General features: G+C 39.5%; 1 protein-coding gene across 1 annotated transcript in view; it reads left to right on the top strand.

The window, feature by feature from the left end:
- Positions 1–1,409: 1,409 nt before the first annotated feature.
- The window catches only part of LOC129717469 (uncharacterized), a 149,954-nt gene continuing 132,877 nt past the window's right edge, over positions 1,410–18,486 (top strand). Inside the window, exon 1 of the mRNA XM_055667380.1 lies at positions 1,410–1,946. Coding sequence (XP_055523355.1) covers positions 1,886–1,946 — 61 coding nt within the window. The 5' untranslated portion in view covers positions 1,410–1,885. The remainder of the gene's footprint in view (positions 1,947–18,486) is intronic.

Below are 18,486 nucleotides of genomic sequence, written 5' to 3'. Positions count from 1 at the left end.
TGATATTGCACCCAAATTTTGGATTTAAGCACTTGAATGTTATAGCAATGAAGGAAAAATATTATGAAACAGCTGACGTAAAAGAAATTCAGTCGGATGGCCACCGATTTCCCACTGTGCATTGAGATGTTTGGTACGAAGCAAATATGTATATGAGATTTGACAGCGATAGCATATTCTTGGTAAGCACTGTGACCAGGGATGTACAGACATATCTGTGTTATACCTGACGTAAAAGAAATTCAGTCGGATGGCCACCGATTTCCCACTGTGCATTGAGATGTTTGGTACGAAGCAAATATGTATATGAGATTTGACAGCGATAGCATATTCTTGGTAAGCACTGTGACCAGGGATGTACAGACATATCTGTGTTATACCGATTTTTAGATTGAATCGATGACACCGAATCTGTACTCAAAAATTACAGGTTTTTGGCAAATGCAAATGAATTATTAAATTTTTCTCAAGTTATAAACAATATTAACTTTGACCTTATTATAATATTTAGATTTCAGGTTGCTGCGATGTTCACATAAAACTCGTCGTTTTTTTTTACTTAACCAGACATGCACTTTCCATAGTGAACCTCTTCCGCCTTGAACTCTGGGTTCATTAACATTTGTTCACATTCACACTCGGTTCTTGTCTAACTCCGGCCATCATCTCGAGAAACCACATATGGAAATCAGTGCATATAACGTGCGAGGTACCCAGGTATTTAGAAAAAAAAAAAAAAAAAATCCAGGACGGGTCGGGTACGGGTCGGGTTCAAGCAATTTCGGCTTTTTTTTTCTTTCAGGTACGGGTCGGATACGGGTAGTTGGAATAGATATTTTTCGGGTTCGGATCGGGTACGGGTATTTAAAACAAACCAGACTTCGGGTTCGGGTCGGGTACGGGTTTGAAAATTTCCCATACCCGACCATCTCTAGTCAGTAGCAAGACTTGAACTGACAATAGTCGTATTGCAAAAGTGCTTTTTATGAGGCCTTTTACAGAAGACTCGCCTTCAGTCCAGAAGATTCAGCGTAGTGAAAGTTTGACAACTGTTGGTTAAAATATTACGATCATTCATGACACGGTCACTTTGCTTCCCTGGAGTCGGTGCCTATGATTTGTTTAGTTTCGCTTTATTAAGATGGTAAATATGTGACACATTCTAACGTGTTCAACAAATGTAACGTCGACGCAATACACCTAACTTATCGATGTTCATGGCCTCTGTAGCTCGCCACTTATAATTTAGCCGCGCATCAGCTGTGCAACATTGACGGCTGCCCGGCGCTAATGACACCACAGCAAGCGACCGACAACGTTGTTGATGATCATGATGATGACGACGGCGACAAAACCGCGAAACGACGCTGCTGTTTATAGTTACCATAGCGACGCGACGGCGCGCGCGCGCACTTCACTTGCTGCTCAGTCTCACGTCAGACGATCTTCGCAACAGTTCAGTTTCGGATTCGTGATCGCGCCAACTTGGATAATTAAATCAGACTCCAACCGTTCGCGAGTGATTCTTGTCGGAAGAAAGTGCTTTTCCAGTTCTAATCACCTGTATTGAGTTTGTTGTATGAAGTGAGAAAAGGAAAAAAAGTGTCGCTCCATCAGTGATTAACTTTCTTTATCGACAAACCAATTAAGTTCGCGGTACGCCGATTATTTTCAGTGAATGATTGTTGAAGAGGGAGGTAAATTCTTTTGAAATAGGCGTAGAACGCGCGGCCGCAAAAAACAGCATCGATCACTTTGCGACTAAATTATATTTAGCGCGAGACACGATTTACGTACGAATTGGTTCATTTTGCAAACAACAAACAGAAAGACCGGCCGCAAGTTTCGAATCACACAGTCCCCGGAAGCTGTGCTGCGTGCGAAAATGGAGATGGAAGCCAGCGGCACCTTTGGGGGTGCCTCCCAAGCGGCGAAAGAGATCGAAGGTGAGTGAGTGCAACAACAAGTAATTGATCGATTAGGTATTCTTTGGCCATGCTAAACGACGCCGCTGTTGTATGCAGAGCAGAACGGAGAAAACGGCCAGCGCCACTCTGGCTGGCGCGCACTTCGCGGTTTGACATTGAGAAATAGTTTTCGGTTTTATTTGCGCTTTAAAGCGTCGCTTGGTCTTGCGTCGTGTGAGCGCATTCGCGCTTGTTGAAATTCGTTCCAATTTCAAAGGCCAAGCGTTCTTCTCAGTTTAGGTGAAATTATCGTGATGCTGCAGGGAGGGAAGGTTTCGAGAAATTGTGCCGTTTTGTTATTTTGTCTTTTTGTTTTTTAATTTCAACACAATTTAGATGTCCGACTTTGTGATAGAATGTGAATGTGTAACTGGAACATCCGAGCTTGTTATTATCATTTATAATCCAATTATTGGTGTGGCACGTTCCGAAGAAAATCGCAAGTTAATGCAGTCACAGTCACATAAGCAGAACGTTGATTTATCAATGTCACCTGTTAGACTGAAAGATAGAGACGACGCTAGGTAATGACAATTCAATTGTTTACTATTTATTATTCTTTTGCTTTTTGGTGTATCAATATTTTTGTTTCTACTTGTTTCGAGTATCGGTTTCTGTAATATTTTTCAGTATCTTTTCATTAGTTCCCTTAAACTAACACTTCTTGGAAAACTGATAAACTTACATTTGTCTTATGTAATAATGTTATGGATTCAACTGTTGAAAAATAATTTAAAATGCAACACTATTCGTAATCCAAAATCATTATGAAAGATTTTATGAAAGATAATAAACATATGAATCGAAACAGATGTTCGCACAGATTTTTTCTGTGGCAAAAGTAGCATTCGAACTTGTAACATAATGTAATGTTTTATCATCTATCCTGCTTTTATTATATTTCTCGCAACTGTAATTTCTTGGCGCCAGCAAACGAGAGGAGATGACGATTAATTATCATGATTATCAACCTGCAATTGAAATTGAGAGAGAAGCATGTGCTCTTTAGTAGCTTTCGCGCCAAAATAAACTCTTCACTCGCGAAACGAATATGTACGGGATAGAACTTATGTGGCGCAACCGCGCAACCAAAAGCGGGAGAGAGAATCACGTGTATTTTTTAATCCAAGTTTACATTCGGTTCATAATTCATGTTTAGATTCCCGCGGCGTAATACCTTACGACAATCCAGAGGGAGAGAGATCACCGCAAACGACATGATAATTCAATCCCAGCAGGAATATGTACACAATCGGTCCGGGAATGAATGACACACGAGCGCATCGTTCTCGTGGAAACGGAAAACTGGGGAGTGGGAATGGGAAGTAAATGTCATCGATTGTTGTTGCTTCGCATGCTGCACAAACCCAGCAAGCTTTGATTTACTGTAATCTTCTGCCAGATGATTAGCAACCGTTGTCCGTTTTCAATCAATTGCTAGTTTATGGAAAATCATCCTGGAGCAAAAATGCTAATACTGTATGAAATAGTGGAAAAAGATACGACGACGGTGCGGTAGAAAGAGTGTGATCGAATCTGATGGCTTCCTGCCTGCCCAGCCGCGCTGGGCATGTGTTCGAAGAGGCACGTGGCGAAAGAAAAACAATGCGCGCAAAAACTTCTGGAACGGTGGCGCTGCTGCTGCTGCTGCTGCTACAGCTGATATCTGAACGGGAAAATAATAAACGAGCAATTGTCACCGCACACGACTAGGCTGGAACATTTCCGGTGCACGGTAATAGGTAACGCTATAGTAATTCAGATAGTTAGTGGTTATTATCGTTATCATAAATAAGGGGTTTTGACTGGCAACGCGCGTGCAACAATTTATGAAGTAATTTTTAGTTCATAAACCTTACCGCTTGACCGATAATGTTAATGGGAGAATTTTTAGGTTAGTTCTGTTTTCACCTAATCGTGAAACCATAGCTGAGGTCAAAATTACCTTTCATAAAGATTTTACTCATTCTTCCCTCTCCTAGGTTGAGGGGCTTGACGGTTTTGCAATTAGTAATATCTGGTTTAAATTCGTGAACTAAAATACTCTTTTCGGTTATGTATTATACAAGATAGATCCAGTCTAATAAGGCCAGATGCTAGTTGCAAAACACCTCAAACGTTCTTTGAAAAGACTTTAATGGGCTTTTAGGTTGTAATCAAAATAAAGAAGCAATAAAACTAAACCTAATACTGCATACAGCATGACCATTGTAAAATAATTTTAAATGTCTATAAAGCTCATTAGAATCTTTCATTAATAATAAGCCGTAATAAGACGAAGTTGAATGTTAATGATAACGATTGGGTGGAATGTTTGAATCATTTAACACTTTGGTAAAAGGTCAGATTGATTGATCTCGTCTTTTACGGATTAAGCAGTTTCAATTGACTATTGTGATAACTAAGACATGCTTTCTACTGAGGTGCCGAGAGGGCTCAGTAAAGGAATTTGGTATAGTAATCAAAAGATTGCGTTATCAACTTTCTCAAAGCCAACGCTCAACCAGTAGTTAGATATATGCGCGGTCGTAATTCAGACTTATTTACATTAATTTTTATTTTTCAAACCAAATTATTAATCCAGTTTCCTCTTTTTTAAGAAATGCGAGAAAAATAAAGAATTAGAGCAAACGAAGAATCAAGCAATTACCCTGAGGAATACAATCAAACAAAGGTCAATGAAAGAGTGAATAAAGGTAACAAACATAAAACGGGGTAAGTAAAGGATTAAGGCACAGCAGGTATGTAAAAAAGCAAGTTACTAGTACTATTGTTATTACTATTCATAAAATGTTTCATCTGACGAGAGTTTTAATGAATAAAAATATTTAAATATATGTGCGGTTGGGAGACTATCCACTATATTCAACCTTGTCTTACTATACGGCATTCCAACGCAGAATTTATTTGACCTCTCGGGTTACTATGCTGCGATGCCAAATCTAATCTCTCCACTGGTACAGCATGGAAAGTGTTTAAGCACTGGAGACTTGGCCCTGCGACCCCCTTCTGTACCCAAAAATGAAAATGAAAATGAAATAAAGACTTTACTCATTCTTTTCACCCCTTTTCACACCAGTTAGTAAGCACGTATTTTGACTTCTATTTGAGACCTTCCTTGGTGCTTATGTTATTTTTATTATGGGTCATTCCATACGAAATGTACATGCCACTTGGACACGACCATCACGGATTTGGCTCAAAGCTGGGGGAATTATTCATCTAGGTTCACTATGAAAAAATCTCAATTTTGGTGTCGATTGGAATACCCCCCGCTCTGTGGGACCCCCTCTTTGTGAAAAAGTCAGGCAATTTTTGTTCAAAATTCCGTTTTTCTTTTTCTTACAATTCATAGATGTAGGACGTCCGCAAAATACTGATAGATGATTTTTAAAGAAAATAAACCAAGGAATCCAAAAAAAAACAAAACTTTTGACTGGAAGTGTTGCCAGATGGATTATTTTTGTATTTGAAAACTAAATTTTCATTTTTCGGCAAATGCAGCCAATTTTATTTTAAATTTGATAATTTCATCGTGTTCCTTGGAAAATTTCACGTAAGAAACAACTATCATCCCGAGGTAATATGAGCCAATCTCGAGATATAACATTTTCACGAAAATAGTCGTAAATTGCGTAATTAATTTATTTTATAGTTTATAGCCGTAAGACACCCGAAAAATAGTGATGAGTAAATTTTGAAGAAAATAAACCAAGGAATCCAGAAAAAATATTATTTTTGACCGGAAGTGTTGCCAGATAGATTATTTTTCTATTTTAAAACTATAGCCAATCTCGAGATATAGCATTTTTACGAAAAACTAATTACGAAATTTTAAACCATTTTTGTAAAAATGCTATATCTCGAGATTGGCTCATATTACCACGGAGTAATAAGTGTTTCTTATGTCAAATTTTCCGAGAAACACGATGAAACTTTCGAATTTAAAATAAACTCAGCTACATTTGCCGAAAAATGCAAATTTAGTTTTTAATTTAAACACGATGAAATTATGGCTGCATTGGCTGAAAAATGTAAATTTAGTTTTCAAATACAAAATAATTTATCTGGCAACACTTCAAGTCAAAAATTATATTTTTTTTTGATTCCTTGGTTTTTCTTTGAAAATCATCTATCAGTATTTTGCGGACGTCCTACATCTATGAATTGTAAGAAAAAGAAAAACGGAATTTTGAACAAAAATTGCCTGACTTTGTCACAAAGAGAGGGGTCCCACAGAGCGGGGGGTGTTCTGGCCACACTGGTTATGTTTCAGCCGCGTCGCTGCATGCTTGAATACCAAGAAATGTCAGTGGGTTAAGGCGTAGAAATGACAGAAAGAAAAGTGTTGGAGCATAGAAGCATAGAAAAATTGTAAACAAACAGATACTGTAAAAGCAGGAAGGTAAAAAGAGATTCTGGCGTGGTTAAAGATAGAATTTACGGGAGATTAGTAGAAAATTTGATAGTAAAAGTGAAGTTCGGAGAGATAGATCAGTTGGAAGTGAAAGAAAGTGTTGCAGTAAGCGAATAAAGATGCGAGAAGTGATACCGATACCTAATTGTATTTTATTTACAGTCGTTGGTAATAATTCAGGCAGTTTAAGGTTGGGGAAATCGCATGCAAGGAAAAACTAGATTTGTAAGCTAAATTTATTTGTTACAATTCACCGATTAAATAAAACTAATTCTAGTTGAAGCTGTTTAAAGTGAAACTGCTGTTCGAAACTGTTTTTACTTGTCTTGGCCGAAAACGTGAAACCCAACAGGGGGTATTCCAATCGACACCAAAATTGGGATTTTTTCATAGTGAACCTAGATGAATAATTCCCCCAGCTTTGAGCCAAATCCGTGATGATCGTGTCCAAGTTTATTCTTTTCCGTGGTCACTTCGTATGGAATGAACCTTATTTATTTCAAGAACCTTTTGACTAATCGTCATTCGGGTCCGTTGGTGCTTATGTGAAAAGTCTACCGGAGCACTGGGAAAAGGCATCAAATACAAGTTACTTATTACTTTTCTGGCTAACGGACCGTTTACCGGTCTAGAGGCGAACGAATTAGAGATGTCTACCTTCCTCTGTCTTGGGCAGCCGTTCTGCATTCTCCTCGTACTCCAGCAGTTCGTGCATCTTCTTCCACCGCGCACATTCACCGCGTGCGAGGCCTACCACGGAGTCGACGGCCTCTTCCTGGTTCTCTACTGAAGATAGTTTTGGCGGCTCTCTCGTCAGGCATCCTGGCTAAATGTCCAGCCCACTGAAGCCTGCCCCGCTGTATTACCTTCACTATATCAGCGTGTTAGCCGCGGTACAACTCGTGATACATGCGTCTGCGCCACACTTCATCTTCTAGTTTACCGCCAAGTATCGATCGCAGAACTGTACGCTCAAAACTCCGAGCACTCGTCGATCAGCTTCCTTCAGCGTCCATGCTGTCCATGCTTCATGTCCGTAAAGGACCACCGGGAGTATCAGCGTCCTATACAGCGCTAATTTTGTGCGAGTTTGCAAACTACGGGACCTTAACTGGTTACGCAGTCCGTAGAAAGCCCTGTTCGCAGCTGCAACTCGTCGTTTCACTTCACGGCTCATATCGTTGTCACATGTCACAAGTGTACCAAGATAAGCGAATTCGTCAACCACTTCAAATCGTTCACCATCTATCTCCACCTCAGCACCAACGCCACGGGGACTCCCACGCTCTCTACCAGCTACTTCGTTTTGGCAGAGTTAATGACAAGACCCAATCTCGCTGCTTCCCTCGTAAAAGGTAAGAAGGCCTCCTCCACGGCCTTACGGTTGATACCGATGATATTGATGTCGTCCGCAAAACCAAGAAGCACGTGAGATTTTGTGATGATAGTTCATGTTGCTGGACCCTTCAGGCACAAACCGGTTAAACGGTTTTTAGAAAAATGGATTTTCGAGCTATTCTTTTTATTGAAATATTACTCTTGAATTTGTCAATGAACCCCCTCAACAAACACATAATTTTAAAGAGGAATGATAGAGCTTCATTTGCAGTAGAAAAAAATTGGCCGCCATCTTATGATTCGTCGCCATCTTAGATTCTATCAGAAATGCATGTTTTTGAGCAAGTTCGCAACCACCGATTTTATATTTGATATCAAGCATGCTTTAAGATACATTCAAAAAATTTTATAAGTATTGAGTTTACCTTGTCGTTCAGATCACTTTTCGAAATCGAGCTTCGAACAGTTCAACGCATGATGCGCGGTCAATATCAAATCAACGCAATATGCTGAGCCTGTGATGGGTGTCTGTGTGTAGTGTATATTAAGGGACGTGGACAACTACCAATATGAATTCTAAAAATTTTGTGTGGACCGCGGACATTACACAGACCCTCCTCCCCAAAGTAGTTGGTCGTTTTTTATTTAAATGATTTCAAACACTAAACTGATTTCACATCCAAAGGATTAACTTCCAAAAGCAAGTGGAGTTCATTTTGTAGCCTCTGAGTACCATTCTGATTCCGAAAATAACCATTTTGAGGTGTAATCGGTCCTTTTGGGCTGTTTTCCAGAAACCGGAAGTCGCCATTTTGGAGTTCAAAATTGTGTCTGTGGTCGACTTTCGGCTTCTGTGCATGATCATGAATACGGAAATATCCATATTGGGTGGTATTTGGTCACTGTCGGCTATTTTCAGCCCCTCTCTCCTTCCAAAGTGGGGAGGGGTGTCAAATCATCATAGAAACCTTTTTCATCTCCAAAAATCTTCACATGCCAAATTTGATTTCATTTGCTTGATTAGTTCTCGAGTTGTGCAGAAATTTTTGTTAAATATTGAGAGTAGGTTATGTTTCCATTTAACTCTACTACAAAAAATCGAATACCCTTTAATCGAATACCGTCCGCAGATACGTATTTCGGTTGCTACATACATCATCAGTGCTTATGTGGACTGCTTTGTTTGAAGAGGGAGATTTGTCGAACCATCATGAAAGTAGTTTGTCTCTAAAAATGTTTTTATGTCAAGTTTGGTTTCATTTGCTTGATCAGTTCTTGAGTTGTGCAGAAATTATTTTATTTGTTTTTAGTTGTGTTTTGAGGGAGGGCTGTCGGCACAGTGAAGCACCATGAAAATATTTTTTGCTCTCAAAAATATTCACATGCCAAATTTGGTTCCATTTGCTCAATGGATTCTGGAGTCATGAAAAAAATTGTGTTTCATTTGTTTGGAAGCTCCCCTTTCTAGATAAGAGAGGGGTGTCAAACCACCATAGAAACCTTTCTTACTCCTAAAAACCTCCACATGCCAAATTTGGTTCAAGCTCTTGTGAACTAGTTCAATTTGCTTGAGTAAATCTCGAGCAGGGAGGGATATCAAACTATGCTTTTTAATACATTGACGAGCCAAGTTTGGATTCATTTGTTCGATTAGTTCTCGTGTTATGCAAAAAATTGTGTTTCATTCGTGTGGGGTCCTCTCAGAAGACGGATTTTCCAATCTTTTGACAGGCCAAGTTCGGAAATCGGTCAAGAACAGAAAAAGCAAAAAGCATTTCATTTTGTGGGTACCCGGGCACCCTGCCGAGTACTTATGGGGTAAATAAATCGAAGTCTTTCCCTTCGAAGCCCCCCCCCCCCCCTGCTGCTATAAACAGTCCGATGATGGGAAATGGTTTATTTCCACTAGCTAGGAGCATTTCATAGGTTTCAGCTGGCTGAGTTGAGGTTATTCTTGTTTTTTTAAAGCAATAAAGTCTGAAAAGGTACCTGGGTACCCTGCCGAGTACATAACTGTTCAAGGCCAAAATAAGAAAACGTTCCAGAATAGAGTTCAGAATAGCGGAAAAATGCTTTCTAATCTAAAATAGTTGAAATAGTTGTTCATAAGACACGACCGCAATGATAACGTAGTATCGTAATTCATTCGCCTGTCTAATATCAATATATTTTTTGCAATAGGTTTGGGAATACACTCGATTGGTGTTAATCAATTTAATTTATTGCGCGATAAATTTCAGTGATAATTCTCTTTTTAACTCTATTTTTTTTATTAATATATTGGCCTTCAAGAGAAGCGTTGATTTTGGATAGCCTTCTAACGAGGCCACGGGATGATTCTAGTTCGCATGTTATTCTCAGCTCTGTACACACTGCACACACGCACTGCACACACGATGCGACAGATCAGGACAAAATTACTAACATGTCCGGACATGTTCAGCAATGCTGCGCAGTGTTGCGGTCCACCGGTTAGTACATCTGCTGTGGGACACTGTGATCGAATGAGTTGCCTGTTCAATCTTTCTGCGCTAAAACCAGCTGCTACTCTGTCGACGCGAGTCGAGCAAGTTTCCAAGTTTCAAAGGCTGGAAAAGTGAACCTAAATCATGCTCAGAATGCGCAGTTTGAGCTTAGAGTAGCACAAACACATTGAAAGGTGAGGCTCCCCAACCACTTAGGTGTCGTACACAAATTACGTAACGCATGAAGGGAGGGGGGTTTTATCAGCGTTACTTATTGTTACGTAGGGGGGAGGGGGAGTAGTAGAGACAGTTACGTAACTGTGATGTTTGCTCGAAATTGAAAATTTAGGGGGGGGGGTCAGGCTGATCAGCGTTACGTAATTTTAGGGGGGGAGTCATGTCGAACGTTACATAGGGAGGGAGGGGGTCTGAAATCTAGATTTTTAGCGTTACGTAATTTGTGTACGACGCCTAACCATTCCTTTGAGCTTAATTCTTTAATACCTTTGTGTGACTTTCTATGAACAAAAATCAGTTTACCTTATAATAAAGCTGGCCAGAAGGACACACGACGAAACTTCTCCAGGGAATCATAATTGGCGATATTTGGTAGGAGGAACGAGGCTCGGTAAAGTAGAGTAAATAGCGTGTGAAAGGAAAGGTAAATCACATTACACACAAGCACGGATGAAATAATGATAAGCGTGACACATTTCAACAGCGGCAGTGCTGACAATAGAAGTGTGGGTTACAGCATACACACGGGCATATCTCACAATAGATTCGCCATTCTGGTCCCAGGGAGGAAGTCCATACAGGAAAAAAAAGGCATAATGTTTGTGCCCCGGAGGACTTCAAAATGAGCAAGAGATCGTAGATCCTGAAAAAAAATCTCGTTTAATAAGTAGACTGTGCGGAATGACGCTTTCATAGTTTGAGTCATGAAATTTTCTTGAGAAGCGCACTCATACACCAACTGATTGGCCGCTCTCCGAATTAGAATGATAATTCATCAAGAAACGTCCAAGTTATAATAGGCATTTTAAATCTGACAACAGTTTGTAATGGTCTCCACTCACCGACCAAACGACCCGTTAGCTTCCTTTTCGGGCAAATTTAGTTGTTCCGATCGCGTCTCTAACCTCTCCGAACGGAACCGTGAACCGATGACGCGCGCTGAAAAGGCTGTTAATTAGTCACATTTCCGTTTTGAGCGAAAGCACGCGCGATTCGAAAAAAAAAAACGCGTGCTTCAAGTTCGTGCGGCCCACAAGCTACAAGTAAACAGGTGGAACTTGTTCCGTACTGCGTTGCATTTTTATTCTGCTCTACTATAAAGAACTAAACGTTTTAAGCAGCTATTCAAAGTCTATATCACGCTCGGTGCACATACCGGCTTACCGGATCGCGTTTAACATTCTTCCGCGTCGCTGGTAGCCCGAGGGAAGACGAGAAGCAAAAAAAAAACAGCAATGCAATTGCAGTTCTTGGTTCTGTGCGTGTCTCAGGGTCGTGCCGGAACTGGCTAAACAATCTTTGTTGAACATTCATTAGCGGTTAAAGGTAATCTTCGGTGGAAATCCCAATGGAAATCCGTCACCGTTTTAGACGGACGCCTACTAGGATTACTGGAATAAATAACAAGCAGTCTGTTGACCCAGCGATTAAATTGGTATCCGGCACGAGGCGTGAATAAACTCTGTCTGGACAAGGGGCTACTGACAGGTGGCAAACAAACCGCAGCTAGACGTGAACAAGCGCAATTACGTCCCGTTTGTATGTCAGTCTATCATTAGGCTTGGATCCGTTGATGAATTTGTCACGACGCATCGGTTAATTAATTAATAAACGAGTTATTGAGCTTCTTTTCGTGTTTCAGTTTTGCTCGTTCTCAATACGATTTTCAATACAATTTTTCATGACAATTGTGCCTCGTGGCTCGTGCTGGAAAATACGAAAATACGAGAGCCGCTCGAAGCAGAAATTCGTTGTCAGTTGCCAGTGCGCTGAAACAGCAGTAAATTATCGTGATGTACAGGTGCTTTCTTTGCATTGGAATATACTAACGGCGAACAAATGGATAAATAACTAGATTGCGCTGGCGGCAATTCTAGGAAAGTGCATGTTCCTGACGACAGCGGGTAATTTCTTCCCCCATGCCACATCGGCTGGAGAAAGGGAGAGCAATTTTTCTTTCTGTTCTGGAATGTATGAATACTAATTGGACGAACAAACGAACGTCTACTCCGTCAGAGGCGGTTGAGCTGACATGAAACTGAAAGTCCGAAGAACAATTGCTTAATGCGATGAAAAGTTGTATATGGGTTAGATAAAGACGGCAAAAATGACAAAATAAAAAATTAATTTAAAAAAATGGGAGAAGAAATTATGAAAACGAAGAAAAAAGATAAACAACTACAAAATGATGAAAACGAAAAAATTGGCGAAAGTTACAAATGACTAAAATTATAACAATGAGTTAAAAGAGGCCTAAAAATTACTCAAAAATAGCATAAATAACCAAAATTGCTTAAAAATGCTGGAAAATAATTAAAGAGAAGCTCGAAAACGTCACAATATGGTTCAAAACTGACGCAAATTGACTGAAGCTTTAAATAACACATATAATACAAATCTAAACATATAAAAATGCAGCTCTGTCTGTCTGTCTGATCGGCGTGAAATTTTGTATATAGGGGTTTTAGGGGCCAAGAAAGGTGACTAAGATAGTTCGAGACTCCTCCCTTTTCTGGAAGGGAGGGGTCCCATACAAATTAAACACAAATTTATGCACATCTCGAAAACTAACCGAGGAAATGGAACCAAATTTGGCATGTTGATGTTTATAGGAGTGACAAATATGTCCATATTGGTTCGACACCCTTCCATTTTCTGGTAGGGAGGGGTTCCATACTAATGAAACACAAATTTCTGTACATCTCGAGAACTAACCAAGTAAATAGAACCAAATTTGGTAGGGGGATGTTTTTAGGGGTAACAAATACATCCATAATGGTTTGACACCCCTCCCTCTTCTACAAGGGAGGGGTCCCATACAAATGAAACACGAATTTCGCACAGCTCGAGAACCAATCAACCAAATACAACCAAATTTGGTATTTTAATGTTTTCAGAGGTAGCAAATATGTCCATAGTGGTTCAACTCCCCTCTTTCTTCTGTGAGGGAGGGGTTCCAAACAAATGAAACACAAATTTCTGCTTATCTCGAGAACTAACCAACTAAATGGAACCAAATTTGGCAGGTGATTGTTTTTAGGGGTAACAAATATATCCATAATGGTTTGACACCCCTCCCTCCTCTATAAGGTAGGGGTCCCATGCAAATTAAACTAAAATTTCGCACAGCTCGAGAACCAATCAAGCAAATATAACCAAATTTGGCAGGTGAATGTTTTTAGGTGTAACAAACATGTCCTTAATGTTTCGACACCCTTCCTTCTTCTGGCATGTCTCCATTTCGAAATTCAAGATGGCGACTTCCCGTTTCTGAAAAACAGCGGCAAATGACCAAAAAACACCCAATATGAGCAATTCTTTAACAAGATTGACGCACGGAGGCCAGAAATTGTTCCACAAATCGACCATAGACAACATTTTGAATTATAAAATGGTAACTTCCGGTGTCTGGAAAACAGCCGAAAATGATCAAATTAGCAATGGGCGATCTACGAACAAAAATTAATTCTCCTGCATCGATTAATCAAAATCAAGAAAATCGATTCATAAGAAAATCGAGCCTGAAAAATCGATTTAACGAAAAATCGATTTTTGCTCGGTATAAGCTTTTTACGACTTGTTTTGGCTATATTTATGGAGATTTTGTTTTGTTTGCGTTTTCTGGTTTATTATCATGTTCATCGAGTTTTCGTACACAACATCTACTAACGATACGGCTTTTTTAGTTTATTGCCATCTTCTTTAACCGCGTGTTCTCTTAGCGTTTTTTTTCTACTAAAAGTTTTCGTTGTCGCTCATCCCATAGACCATTTCACGAGACGTTTGGGAACTCGATTCATGAACGAAATTTTGACAGAAAGCTTGAAACCGCTGACATAATGCACGTGAAAGCATCAAGAACATCAGCAGGATCCGTGACACCTGTCAGTTCGTGAAATGGTCTATTGTTTCGGATGCACTAAGAGCAATCCAAACCTGTATACAGTCAGGTTTTTTTTTTACGCGGGGGATACGTACCTCGTAAAAAAACGCATAAAAACCGCGGTAATTAAAAAATCCGCGTAAAAAACACGTTTTTTTTTCAAATCCGCGTAAAGTTGTCCAGCAAGAAGGGCTTTAGAAAAAACCCGAGACGCTCTAGAACCAGTATTTAAAATTGTCCTCTTTGACGGTCATTCCGGATCTTTCGGTGGGCGGAGGGTATTTTTCGGACTAAGTCTTTTACTAGATAAACACTTAAACGTTTCTGGTTCCAAACCCACGTTAATTCGGAAATTCGCTAGAATTGTTTTGAATTAGCGCGGTGTCGCGTAAAAAAAATGCGTTAATTCAAAAATCCGCGTAAAAAAACCGCGTTTATTCAAAAATCCGCGTAAAAAAAACTCGTAAAAAAATCCTCGTATGAAAAAACCGCTTAAAAAAACCTGACTCTAATTGGGTTGTTTAGTTATTCACGGATTTCCGATTTTTATATATCATACAAAAGAGTGTAATTTTTTTAAGCAAAACGTGATTTTTTAAAACTTTATATCATTTTCCTTCGGTTTTTAAATGAAAAATAAAAATTTGCTCTAAATCGTTACAATGACAGTTGGTAGATGAGCGAACTGTCATTGTATAGCGGTTTCGAGCAGATTTCAAGAAGTTTTAAATCGTGATTTAAAAAGCGAAGGATAATGATAGAATTTTTTTAATTCACGTTTTACTTGGAAAATTCAGATCATTCAGATGATATGAAAAACTGATATAGCTGAACAACCCAATTCATAAAAAAAATCGGAACATCCGCAGAACGAACTCAAATAAACAAAAATGGCGAACGCGACACCATGCAGAACAGAATACAGCACGGCATATACACGACCATTCAATTCAACTTTTGCAATATTTGAGTTAACGAGTACCCCGCTACTCATAGTTAAAAAATAAGCGCATATGCCTTTTCTACCTGAATCAAAAAATTGGTGCTTGATAGTAAACACCCACAACGATAGAAAAAAACGTCCCTACGGAAGCCAATTTTCAAAAAGTGCACTTGCAGAGGTAGCAAATATGAAATAATGTTGGCTAATACCCAAAATGGTAAATTCAATATCCAATGCAATGAAAAATTTCAGCTAAATCGGAATTCAGGAGTATTTGGTCTAAATTTCACTTTCTCGACCTATGAAGAAAAGCACAGTTTGTAAGTTTTTTTTTTGTGCCAAATGTCATGCCTTGTTCACACTATAGCAGATATCACGTGATATCGCGTATCTTGAAACATACATACATCTAGTTTTCACGGAAAATTTGGAGTATGGGATTTAAAATCAAGATGGGCGATATTACATCATGTGAACTGGTTATTAGAAATATATAAAACGTCGAGGTCGGGTGTTATCCAAAAAATCGAAATTTTGCTAACTGTTCGTGAAGGCGAAATTTTGAACACCACTAAATAAAACTGTCAAAGTCAATTTCCATTGCCACCCCAATGTACACCAATCAGATAGTAATGATTGTATACAATATATGTCGAGACGGTCTTGTGGTCTGGTAATTTATATTCAGTTCGAGGTGCAAACTTGTCTCGTCGTTCTTTTCATCCTCGCTAGGAATGGGCGAACGGCTCAAGAGCCGTTCATATGAACCGGTTCTTAGGAAAGAGCGAAAGAACGAACGGCTCACGAAAAAGAACCACGGTTCTTTGGGCGCACCAGAACTGTTTGGTTCGCGCGAACCCGAAGTTTACTGAGACAACACGAACTGTCAATGCTCGTGAATCATTGTGAACCATGAGTCGGTTTAGAGCCGCTCTTGCGTAAGAGCCGTTTCACCCACCCCTAATCCTTGGTATATTTCACAACGCATGCGTATTAGCCAAATTTCATACGGGTTTGTCTATTGATGTCGCGTTTACAAAGGCAAAAAATGGTTACTGCGTTAAAAATACTGGAGGGACTTAATTTGGCTGCGGATTGTTCTTTCTCAACTCGACGACAAGGTTATCCAGCTTCCTGACCTACAGAAAACGTCAAAATGGGCTGCGTGCACTATACGCCATTACCGTTCGTGAAAAGCTGGATATGGGGGTGTGACATACTCATGAAAAAAGTTATCATGGACGTAGACAATTGTTTGAACCAACAAAAACAATTGAAATGCGTTTTTCTCGGTTTCATGTCTATTGAATTTTAGCCCATTCTTCAACTATGGACATCCCGGTAAAAAATTGACACATTTTTCAGATCAGTGTCCGAATTCCGAGCACACACTTCTTCGGAGAGAAGAAAAAAATTTCGTATACTATCAATAAAGAAATTTTCTTCTCTTCGAAGAAAAGTGTTCTCGGAATTCGGCCGCAGATTACGTTAGCAACAAAAAAGGCAATCACTATTGTTTTCAATCCGTTTTGCACGCATTTATTTTTCAGGCGAAAAAAACGATCTTGCCATCCAAAGGATCGATTCAGCAGAAGATCGCACGCAGAGAAATCGATTCAAAAAATCGATAAATCGACTAGAAAAGATCGATTTTGCAAAAATCGGATCGATCTTGCCCATTGCTAGATCAAATACCACCCAATATGAACGTTTCTTTAACCAGACTGACGCACGAAGTCCAGAAATTGTTCCAAAATGCCATTTTGATATCCAAGATGGCGACTTCCGGTTTCTGAAAAACAGCGCCAAATGACCAGATACCACACAATATGCGTATTTCCGGAATCGTTATGATGCACTGAAGCCACATATCAACCTTAGACAACATTTTGAATTGCAAGATGGCGACTTCCGGTGTCCGAAAAACAGCCTAAAGTGACCAAATACCACCCAATATGGGTGTTTCTTAAGCCAGAATGACGCTTAGGGGCCAGAAATTGTCTCCAAATGCCATTTTGAAATCCAAGATGGCGACTTACGGTTTCTGAAAAATAGCCCAAAGTGACCAAGCACCACCGGATCCAGAATGATGCAAGGAGCTAAAAATTGACCTCAGACACCAGTTTGAGTTGAAAAATAGCAACTTCTGGGAAACAGCCGAAAACAACTGAATACTACTATATATGGATATGTCCGTAATCGAAATGATGTAGAGAAGCCAAGCATTGACCCTGGACACCATTTTGAATTCGAAGATGACCACTTTCAGTTTCTGGGAAACAACGAAAATAACTTAAATGCACCTAATATATATCTGGAATAGAGGTGATGTACAAAAGCCAAAAGTCGAGGATGTTGTCATTCCGATAAAACCAATCATTTCAAACGATATAAACCAATCGCAAGGAATCAATGAATTTGAAATGTTTAAAATTATTAAAATTATACACTAAAATAGGCGGGACGAAGTTTGCCGGGTCAGCTAGATGTTTATAAAAGTCTCTAAAATGACCAACAGTAACCCGTAAATGACCCAATTAAAATAAATTAAACAAAAATGTTCTAAATTACATTTTTTTATACTTGTTGAAAAATATTTTCACTGACAAAAAAAAACATTATAGACCGTTCCGATAATCATAAATACACTTACGATCAACCGTCATTTCAAATAACGTGCAGTATTCAACCAAACGTTGGCTGCGTCCTGTTGTTTACATCCAAAAGAAACATATGCTGTCATTTTTTCTAACATTTAGTGCGAAATTTTGAAAATGCGTGGCCTTTCTCCCGAGCAAAGAAAGCGAATTGTGCACAAATGGGGCACCGTGAGTGGTCTTTCTATAAGAAAATTAGCCAGAGAAGAAGGTATAAGTGTCGGAGCAGTTCAAACCACATTGCGGAAGTATTGTGAAGAGTGCACATTTACTGATGCCCCAAGACGTGGTAGAAAACCCGGGCCTGTTGATCCCACAATGGACTAAAAGGTTAAGGAATGCTACAAGCGGCATCCTTCAGTATCAGTACGAGATGTGGCGAGAAAGCTTGGAACCTCGGCGAGTAACGTTATGCGTGCCAAGGGAAGAATGGGTCTGCAGACCCGTCGGAAGCAGAAGCAGCCAAAACGAAATCCTCGGCTCGGAAGCCTTATGATAAACTTCTGACCAAAAAAATGGGGAGTGTTATCATGGATGACGAAACCTACATAAAACTGGACTATAAGACTCTGCCAGGAC

This window comes from Wyeomyia smithii, chromosome 1 (assembly GCF_029784165.1).
Source record: "Wyeomyia smithii strain HCP4-BCI-WySm-NY-G18 chromosome 1, ASM2978416v1, whole genome shotgun sequence".
Taxonomy (NCBI): Eukaryota; Metazoa; Arthropoda; class Insecta; order Diptera; family Culicidae; genus Wyeomyia; species Wyeomyia smithii.
Note: the sequence above shows the minus strand (reverse complement) of the source record. Positions and strands in the feature narration are given on the sequence as shown.